This window comes from Triticum dicoccoides, chromosome 5A (genome assembly GCF_002162155.2).
Source record: "Triticum dicoccoides isolate Atlit2015 ecotype Zavitan chromosome 5A, WEW_v2.0, whole genome shotgun sequence".
NCBI classification, from domain to species: Eukaryota; Viridiplantae; Streptophyta; class Magnoliopsida; order Poales; family Poaceae; genus Triticum; species Triticum dicoccoides.
In genome coordinates this window covers 431,021,875-431,032,342 of record NC_041388.1, presented here as the reverse complement: position 1 = coordinate 431,032,342, position 10,468 = coordinate 431,021,875, and the positions used below count along the sequence as shown (strand labels likewise).

The window sequence follows — 10,468 nt, the reverse complement described above, 5'->3', positions numbered from 1 at the left end:
CACACCAGTTTCTAAAAAAAGATGTACTTAGAGGCTAGGAATGTGGTTTCATTCGGCTGTCCCATTCAGGCAGAACAAAAACAATGATGTACTCCCTCTCATCCATATTACTTGTCACTCAAATAAATGTATCTAGCACTGAAATATCTCTAGATACGCCCGTTTGAGCAACTGGTAATATGAACTAGAGGGAGTACCTAAATTTGATTTAATAAATTAATAAAGTATGCAAGGTGCTATACCTTGTCAGTATTTTAATTTATGCACCTAAATGAAGCAACGTTGACACTTCTTTTTGGGATACTATATGCATGGTGCTACCATTCCAATTTACTGTTGATTTATGCACCAAAATAAACTACTCCCTCCGTAAAGAGTTTTAAGAGTATTTTGATCACTACTTTAATGATCTAAACGCTCGTATATTTTTTTACGAAGGGAGTAGAAGCCAACACTTTAAAGATACACTTAGTGCTAACATGCAAGTATATGTCAATTTTTATGCACTGCAGAGTGTTTTTTTTTTGCGGGAAGAGTGTTATTTAACATTGTGTAAAAATATTGAGTTGTCTGGTGACTAGAAAAAAGAGAGTGAATATTCGCCAAAAATCTATGGAGACTGGTAATAGATAGACATGCTTCCCTTTAATAGATAGAATATGTATTCAGTCTCCATGGAGACTGGGAGCCAAAAATCTACACTCAGTATATCTTAATAATGTCTTTGTTGGTTAACATTTTATTAATTCTATGCTCATAGGACACCCGTTTATGCCTTCTATGTCATATCATTCCTTCAAGACATAAGTGGTCAGAAGAAGTATAGCAAATATTATTTGGCTGTGGTTATAGAACTACTAAAAACTGAGGAGGGCAGAGGCAAGCTAGTGAGTTGTTTCTAAACGTTTATCCTGCTAGTGGAGTGGCCGTCTTTTCTCCAAGATCATCGATGATAAGTGCTCCATATTCCATATGATTATCAGATCGAACAATGTACTTGTTAGGGAGTTATTTCTAAATGTTTGCGACATGTATTTAGTGAAGTGATCTCAGCCTTCTCTGAAGGATGCTACATAGGATCGACAGAGAGGAGTTTGTTTCTCTTATGTTATGTGTAGAGATGATCTCTCGGTGTCTAAGAGGAGAAGTATTTTGTTATGCATAATTTTCTAACTAAAACTCAATCACCATATATATTATCTTGAGAGCATACAAGTATTAATTGCTAAGGGCATCTCCAACGCTGCCCCGCAAATTCTCTCCCCAATCCGTCCGAGAACCGGGGGAATCAGTCCGCTGACACGGATGCGGGAGGCGGCCATCCAACGCTATCCGCATATATTTTGAACCGCATTTCTCATGTAAACATCATGGTTTTCATATAAACCGAAGCACATTCATTACAATTCAACAGTTTTCATAATTATATTTTGGACAATTTTAAACTAAACCCTATTCTAAAACTAATCTGAATGATCGCCCACGCCCGTTCCTCATGTTCGGCCATGAGACCCGAGAACTGAAGCTTCGGTTGTTGCCTTCGCCTTCTCCAGTTCCACTTTACAATTCAACAATTTTCATAATTATATTTTGGACAATTTTAAACTAAACCCTATTCTAAAACTAATCTAAATGATCGCCCGCGCCCGTTCCTCATGTTCGGCCATGAGACCCGAGAACTGAAGCTTCGGTTGTTGCCTTCGCCTTCTCCAGTTCCACTTTTGGGTTTTCCAGCTTTGCCTCCGCAACCTTCACCATCGCAGCCTGAGCGGCTAATCGGTCGGTGAGTTTCAGCCTGCCAAGCTTGGATTCAGGGAAACGGGAAGAGCGGTGGCCTTCTTGAGACCCGGGCGGCGGCGACCTACCATGACACTATGCTTCCTCGCGCCCGTTGACGTGCCGACTTTGTGGTCGTGGTGGCGGGTGTGGCCTTGGCGGAGCTGGTGATGTCCTCCTCCTCGTCTCTCTTCCGAACACCTCGTTCTCCGCCTCATTCATCTCCTTGTAGGCGGTCTGTAGTTCCGCCTGGTATTGGCAGTACAACTAGCGGTCACGGCGGATGTCACGGGCGGAGCGGTAGGACTTGAGCATCTGCATCCGACGTGGTGGCCGTGACAGTGGCGAGTTGCTCCTCCACTTGTCGATGCTCATCGAGGAGATGGAGGTTGTAGGCCTGGTCGGCCCGTGCCTCCCGGAACTTGGCCTCCTGCTCCTCCCACATCATGTCCATATAGTTGGCACGGGCCTCGCCGATGGTGATGCCAACATGTACCGATGAGGAGGGTGGCGCCAGCTCGTCCTCGGCCGCGTCCTCCATTGGGACGTTGACAGCCTTCGTCTGCCTACCAGCCAGCAGCAATGGCGGCCATCTCCTTCTTCACGATGGATGAGAGGTCGTCCGAGAGGGCTTTCGAGCGCGATGAGGCTATGGTGGGTGTGGTGGGGAGAAGAGAAAGGAGTCGAAGATGACTGTGGCTACGGCCTGGGCTGAAGTTTATATAGCGGGTGGCAGACAGACAGAAGGGTGGCGCCGGAGTAGGTTCCTCGACAACCGTACATCATTAATGTGGACCACCGTGGTGTCGTTTGAACGCGGAGCAGTCGCATGCACCGGGAAGCGACACAGGCGGCGTGCCGCTTCAATGCCGACAACAATGAGAGGTCGCGTCCGTTCTAGTCGGGTATGAATGCGGCACTTACGCTCTGAATCAGCGTTGTCCCTCTCGAAAGGAAAGCACGCACATGCAAGGGAAGGGGTTTGGGTGGGCCGGGGCAGCCACAAACGGACGTGGCAGCGGTCCGAACGCCCGCAAACACCCCCCCCCCCCCAACTTTGTCTCTAGTTTGTGGGGGGCCGGAAACGCGTCCAGACAACCAACGGACCAATGCAGACCCGTGTAGGATGGCAAAACACGTTCGGACCGTGTGCCCGGACGTATGCAGGTGGTTTGAGGGGTCGGCGTTGGAGATGCCCTAAGAGCATCTACAGTCAGACTTGGCAAATCCAACCCCTCAAACGACCGCGGACGCGTCCGGGCGCGTCCACGGACACTGACCGGTCAAGCCTCATATTTCCCTTCTCACAACCGAACACCTCAATTAGCATACCTCAAATCCATACAAACTCATGCAACTACATAACAATGCATTGCACACATCATCCGACTACTACACTAAAACATGCCATTGGACTACCAAATTTTGGCATGTTTGGCTATGGTGGACAAGATCATCCGCGGCTGCCCTTGCCCTTCCCGACCTCATTGCCGTCCTTCTTACAAAAGTACTGTTCGAAGACGCAGTAGGGATCGAGCCAGATCTGCTCGTTGCCTCAGCTGTCCGACCCGTCACTGTCCTCCTTCTCCTCCTTAGTGGTAGTCCGACTATGGCAAAGACCGCCCGATTCTGCTCTCAGGCGATGGCCGCGTGTTCCTCCGCTGCCGCGTATTTACAATGCAGGCGTGGAAGGCTTCCTTTTTTGCGGCCACCCGCGCCGCCGCATCAGCCGCCCCCGCCACCGCCATGTCAGCATCGAGGTGGGCCTCCACCGCCCTTATCCTCTCTTCCCACGGCGGGCACACCGGTCCCGGTGGGACTCATAGTCCGTCGGACCAGTGATGGGGAAGGGGAGATTTGAAGGCTCCTGGAACCGCGATGATCCAGGCCCGGAGGATCCAAGGGCCCGATGCGCCAACGCTATGGAGTCGCACCGGACAGATCCTGTCGTCGGCTGGGCGCTGTCTTCCTGGGAATGGCGGAGTGCAATGTGGACCACCATTGCCTCCTCCAACCCACATAGGATAACACCCCAGTCGACGGATCTGAACTGACCGAAGTCAGATCTGCTGTCCGGCAATGCCAGAGAAGGCCGAAGATCGCCGGACGCGAGCTTGGGTGGTGGAGGGAAGTGGAGTGAAGTGGCTAGGGTTTGGTCCAACGAGCGGATGTGGAGGAATACATGTGGGGTCCGGTAGGCCAGCGTGCGCCGGGAACGACATGGCGGGCTGCCCATATTCGTCTCATATTTGAGCTAGATATGAGGGGTGTCGATCAGCCCTAACATTTGAGTCATGTTTGAGGCATTTGTCTGAATCGCATTTTCGTGATCGGTCAGTGGCCGGGCCGAATGTTTGGGCGGGTTTGAATGGTTGGGTGTAGATGGTCTAAGGAGTAAATTGCACAGCCGGCACCGTCGCATGTGTGCGCCCTCAAATTACTTTGTCTCACTGAATTGTCGCTATGCGAGAAAGAGATTTGGAGCACGCAGGTGGTGTGCCCACGCACTTTCTGGGCCGCACATCTGTGGCGCAATTTGAAGAACATCGATGGAGTGGACGCCGATGGACGTACGATGATGATTGCTGTTTTTCGTACATCGCCGCGCTCAGTGTCGAACTGCCGATGGAGACTTGGAGAGGCAACTCCTCTGTGAAATTTGATAATTTTGATTTTTGGACGAAATCAATTCACGGAATGAATTGTCCGTGAAATAATTTCATGCCCGTGACCTTTTTATGTAGCGCCCGTCACACAGGCGCCACACACTACGGTGCAACGCCCAGCTCGGGGGCGTTGCATGCCAGTCCACCGTGGCAGCCCCTGGGCCTGCACCCAGCAGTGCAGTGCTTCCGAGCTAGGCGTCACACATGTAACGTGCAGCGCCTAGCCGTCAGGCGTTGCACTGTGACTTAGATAGGAGCTGCACTGTGATCATAGCAATATCCTGGAGCGTCACAGTCATCTTCCCGGTCCGAAGATGAAAACTGTGTGTCCCCGACCGCCAATGATCAATAAGCGCGGTGAATGCTGGAGCATTGTTGGGTGGCGTCGACCGTCTTACATACGATATGTGGGAGAGGAGGCAAAGCTCGGGTTGGGGTGTGTGGGGTAGTGGGAGTGGGGGAGGGAAACCCCAGCCCCTGTCTAAGTCACAGTGCAGCGTCCGACGGCTAGGCGCTGCACATTACATGTGTGGCGCCTAGCTCGGAGGTGCTGCACTGCTGGATGCAGGCCCAAGGGCTGCCACGGTGGACTGGCGTGCAACGCCCCCGAGCTGGACGTTGCACCGTAGGGTGTGACACCTACGTGACAGGCGCTACACAAAAAGGTTAAGGAAGTGAAATAATTTCACGGACAGTTCATTCTATGAATTGATTTCGTCCTGAAATCAAAACTGTCAAATTTGCCACTCCTCTCGCGTGGTCTCCTTGCTCTCTGGACAGGCCGCGTCAGTCATGCGCCACCGCGCTGCCGCTGCAGTCCGCGTTGTTGACGCCGCGTCAGGCGCAACTCGCAGTCGCGCCCAGCTGCTGTGCCGCTACATGTCGCTGCGGCTGCGTGCTGTTTCCGACGCCTCGCGCCGCCACGATCGACGCCTTCTCGATGCGTACGTCGCGCCATGGAGGCGTAACCGCGCCGGTGCTTTGCTTCATCTTGCACGGTAATGCATCGCATGCCAATTCGTTGATGGCACGGTCGCAGCGTTCTTTGCCGAGGTACTGGAGTTTGCAGTCTGCACAAGCTAGCCGACATTGTGATCTGATCATCTGATCGACTGTATTTGGTGGCTCTAAGTGCTCGCTGTGCCTGTGCCTAACGATGACAATCAGATCGCTTTGCTACCATCTACAGTACGTATCAAGCTGCTTGGCATACGTACCAGTCGATGGCGTTGGCTACAGGCCGAGGCCAACAGGGAGCACAATGCGTCAATGCCGCATGACCGTGGACGACACGCTGAGGCTGTACTCCGGCGGCGGCGATGATAAGGACGACCAAGCGAGATGTGGAGCCCGGCGTGTGCGTGGCGCCGAGGGGCATGGAGGAGCTGCTGCTGCCCGATCCTGCCGACTGCCGTGCAGCAAGACGAGGAGCACTAGAGCGCCGACGCCTCGGAATTCAAACGGGCACCGGTTGGGCAATGACCGGCCGCGGCGGCAGCAGGAGCAGATGGCGTTCTTGCCCTCCGGCGGCATCCCAGGAAGGCTCACGACGCCACGCACATATCATCAAACACAATGTGGGTGAACAAAGTGATTTTCTTTGGGAAAAAGCACCATAAACTCTATATTACCCAACAGGTTCGGACAAATCGCCCATTATATAAACAGAAATTACAGCTGGCAGTTCATACTGCCACTCCCGGGATACGCAGGTACCCCACGTCGCCGAACTGAGCGAACACAGTGACAATTTGGTAATACTGATACCCAATAATTCTGTGCGTGTGTTGGGGGGTGCAAATTGTGCAGACGATGGATATATGCGGAGTAGAAAAAATAACAGCTCAAAACACTTAGGGCATTGTTCCTATGTTATCGGATTTGGCCGGCCACTTTAGGTACGGCACAACAGTTGAAGTCTCCAGTATCTTCGATGCTCTATCTGATATCTGTATCTGACCCTTGTAGCGCCTTTCTTCAGGTTCCAAGGAAATCACAATGTAACCCATCACCTGCAGTTGACACAATAGCGACGTTGTTTAATCATTCATCACAGTTTATATATAAGGAAGCAGAGCTGATTTATACTATACCCACCGCAAAATAGATTTGTGAAACAAAGCTTTAACATGTGATTTATACCATTATATGAAATCACCACCATATGCTATGCTTTAACATGTAGTATTCATCACACTTCAGTAGGAATCTATGCACACAATTCCTTTTCATTGTCATATGGTTACATACTGCTCCATCCCTCTGAATATTTAAGTCATATGAGGAAACACAATGACGAACAATTTTAAGTATTAGTTAATTGACAGCATTACTGGTTCACATAAAACCTGCAAACTAATATAAGGTGATTCCTGAGCCAGGCTTTGTTTCAGCAAAACAAAATATACCCTACAAACAGAGCCAGAGGGAGAAAGAAGCGTGCAAATACGATCTGATCGCCAAATAGTATTCCATCCGTTCATAAATATAAGATGTTGTGGATATGATATTTCAGTAGGGACTACATACGGACCGAAATTAGCAACAAACACACCAAAACGTGTTTATATGCATCCGATTCATAAAAAAGTTAGAACATCTTATATTTGTGAATGGAGGGTATGGTGTATTGTGGCTACCATATCCATACGTCAAATAATTACAACCGACCAAATTCAACTAATAATGTGCAGATAGTAGCAATCTACTTTCTAATTATCATGTATAATGGTTGAACACCAAGTTCCAGAAGTTTATGTGCATATGCCTTTGGTTCATCCCAAGAAGGAACACCAGTCAGTACGATCAGACACAACATATCAACACTACAAATTAAGCAAGCAGCTGCTTTATGTACTACTACTAGCGCCAACGTTTCACTTCCACTATCAGAGATAATTTGGAGTAAACAAAATGCACAGGTCGATTTCTCTTATTTTTCAGTAACACTACCATCAGGTTGCGCTGATGAGCAACCTAATACACACACACACATTTGGCAACTAATTCAATTCAGTTCAGTAGGCGAAATAACAGTAACACACACATTTGGTTACTAATTCAATTCAGTTCAGTAGGCAAAATAACAGTAACACACACATTTGGCTACTAATTCAATTCAGTTCAGTCGGCCAAATAACAGTAACACACACATTTGGCAACAAATTTGAAGTACTAATTCAACTCAGTTCAGTAGGCGACATAGCAGTAACAGTGTAACACCACGCATTGTTCGAACACAGCAAGCTGAAGCACGTCTGAAGAAATGAACATCAGATTACCTCTTCGATCTAGATCATGGAAAGAACAGTTTCTTCAAGATAAGTAGAACGTCAGAAAGGAACTTGTAGACCTCGGCTGCATCCTTCGATGTCGTGACCATCAAGGCTGCCCTTGGATCACCCTTTGCGGACAAGAAGCACAGCCCGAGACACAGCACTACGGTGACCAACTTGAAGAAGGAGGTGCATCGTGGGTATGCTTCCATCAACTCATCCACTGTTCTTGGTTCCTTGTGCCCATTCCTGTCAGACTCCCTGAGCATACACGCGCCGGCCTTGGGGAGGCACGCCAGCATAGGGGTTGCCAAAGCCACCGGATCGGCCGCGTCGTCCCACCGCAGCCGCCGCTATCTGCCAGCGGGGCTCACCTCCGAGTCCCACGGCCGCTGCTGAACGGCGAGAGGAGTGAGTGCGACGAGCTCCTGCACGAGATCGTTCACAAGGGACACATGTAGATGATTACAGAGCATCTTACGGCGGCGTGTATGATTCGAACGAGAGGATCTCGAGTTCTGGACGCACCTCGGAGCGGGAGCAGGGACACCGGGCGGCCGCAGCCAAGGTGCTCGTGGCGTGGTCTCGCCGGGGCCATGGGAGAGGGACGGGTCACGGGTACTGCCACCAGGTGCGAATCGATCGTCAGAGCCGAATCAAACTCTGTCACGACGCGGCCGAGCTCCAGCCGTGGCGGCCGACGAGGCTCCGCTGCAAGTAAGCCCACGGAGTTGTCTAAGCATCTCCCAAGCAAGGTACATTCCAAGGTCTCTACGGAGTTTCATGATCGGTTCTCACCTCCGTACGCCGCGTAGAGGGTCGACGGCGCCGTGGCGAAGGAGGGGTGGCCGCCGCGGGGGCCCGCTGCGGGCATGGGGATGGCCCGGCGGGGTCGTCGCACGCCTCCGGCCGCCGCCTGGAGGTCGAGCCCGAAGGTACGGGCCGCGGCTGCGCCCCGCGCGCCGGTTGCGAATCCGGCTGCGGCAGCCTCCATCCTCGGCGGGGGCGGAGAGCACGCGGGCGCGCGGCGCAGGACAAGCGTGTGACAGAGAGGGGAGAGCTTTTGTGGGGAAGAGTCTCACCGAGTCGCCGTCCGGGTGGCTATTTACACTTCTCTGTTGCGGGCTTGCGGGCCGTGGGGCGTCGGACGTGCGCCTCCGTTGGCCCATGTGGGCCTCTTATGTCAGCCACACTGTGTACCCTTCTTCTTCTTCTTCTTTTGATTGATGAAGTAACCACATTCCACTGAACATGAAGATTATTGGCTCAGAAAAAACTAAACATGAAGATTATAAGATACAAGGACATGGAAACTATACAAGACATCCAGAGAAACTGATGTCAAGAAGTTACGCACAAAGGAACCCGTGAAAGAAAAACACACATTCTGAACATCAGATCCCCTTGTACCCTGTCGGACTGCCACCCGTCCATCACCACCGTCGCCGTAGCACCGTTGGAGGAAGAGTGGATCATCCTTCAAAGCCAGATCAGAAGGAGCACCATCACAGACTATGTTGTTTTGTGAGACGATTAAACAATCCGTCGCAAGCGACAAGATCGAGTCGTTGTAGCACATCGGCCGAGAATCTTCCTCATGTCCACCTGATCCTGGCGCCGCCGTCTTCACCCGATGTAGTTGAGGAAGAAGAGCGGCGCCTCCAACATGCATCCACTCAGCCAACTTCAAGCCATCAAATTCATCTGCAGAGGTCAACCACGCCGCCATCGAGAATGATAGGCGCCAACCACCAGAACCTCAGTTCGCCAGAACTGTAGACCGACGAGACGACTGAGCTAACTGCTCCCCAGCATCACCGATTGGAGAATCACCAAGTTGGGGAAAGAACAGCGGCAATTTATTTCGACGCGGCATCGTCCTCTCCACTGAAGCAACGCCTCCAGGAAACACTAATCCTGCCCTAACTACACGCCGGATTCGAAACGCGATGGTCCCCTTCCCCTCTCGTCGCCGGAGTGGCAGACGGAGGAGGCGGGGACCCGCGGCCTCACCTGCGGAGGGAGGGGCAAAGCTTTTCGCCTCTCAGATCGCCACAAGAGCACTTGGGAGCGAAGCCAGTGTGTACCCTTTAGGTGAACAGATAGCAGCACCTAAAAAAGGCGAATGGATAGCTAAATCCAAATGCCCCTAAAAATAGCTAAATTCAAATTTACCCCCAAAATTAAAAGCTAAATCAAAATTTGAAACCTCCTTTTCATTGTTTTCATCTCTCTTGCTGCCTAATTAACTCAGCAGTGCTTGATTTCGCACAATAGTCAAACCAGTTTTGCAATTTTGTTCCATTTGGTCTTGCCGCGTGATTCCAATCAAGTATAATATGACAACCGTTGACTACGCTCTATCAACCATCTTAAAATATAGTGCTAAGTATTAGTTAGGCAAATTTTCTCTTCTACCTCCCCCCAAACACTACATCTAACTGTAATCCTACTATTTCCACTCCAGGGGTTGATAAAACCGAGGGCATCTCCAACGCCTATTATGTTATAAGTCTGGACGGACAACATGGACACTTTTAGGCCTCTAACATGGATGTCTATTTTGGGTCGGACATGTATGGACGTATGAAATCCCCTACACTGGCCCCAAACCAAGGGGCTTTCTAAGAGAGTTTAGACGTCCGCTACGGCGGCCTCTGACACTCCGGATCCACCCCAAGAACCCAGCTGAAGTCAGCATTTTTTGACAATCCGCCCCTCACCCTTCACTTTGTCCCCGTTTCCGAAACC

General features: G+C 50.8%; 1 protein-coding gene across 2 annotated transcripts; it reads right to left on the bottom strand.

The window, feature by feature from the left end:
* Window positions 1-6,080: 6,080 nt before the first annotated feature.
* On the bottom strand, window positions 6,081-8,756 carry LOC119297552. Of its 2 annotated transcripts, XR_005145676.1 has the most exons (4): window positions 8,516-8,756; window positions 8,246-8,428; window positions 7,724-8,145; window positions 6,081-6,454 (listed from the first exon to the last, which is right to left on the bottom strand). XR_005145676.1 is itself a non-coding variant. In XM_037575298.1 (3 exons), the coding sequence occupies exons 1-3, from the start codon at window positions 8,709-8,711 to the stop codon at window positions 7,970-7,972; spliced, it is 555 nt and encodes a 184-aa protein (XP_037431195.1). In that variant the 5' UTR covers window positions 8,712-8,756; the 3' UTR covers window positions 7,541-7,969. The 2 variants fall into 2 exon arrangements, 1 of the variants encoding a protein (XP_037431195.1); XM_037575298.1 differs by lacking the exon at window positions 6,081-6,454 and having other exon boundaries at window positions 7,541-8,145.
* Between the last annotated feature and the right edge of the window lie 1,712 nt (window positions 8,757-10,468).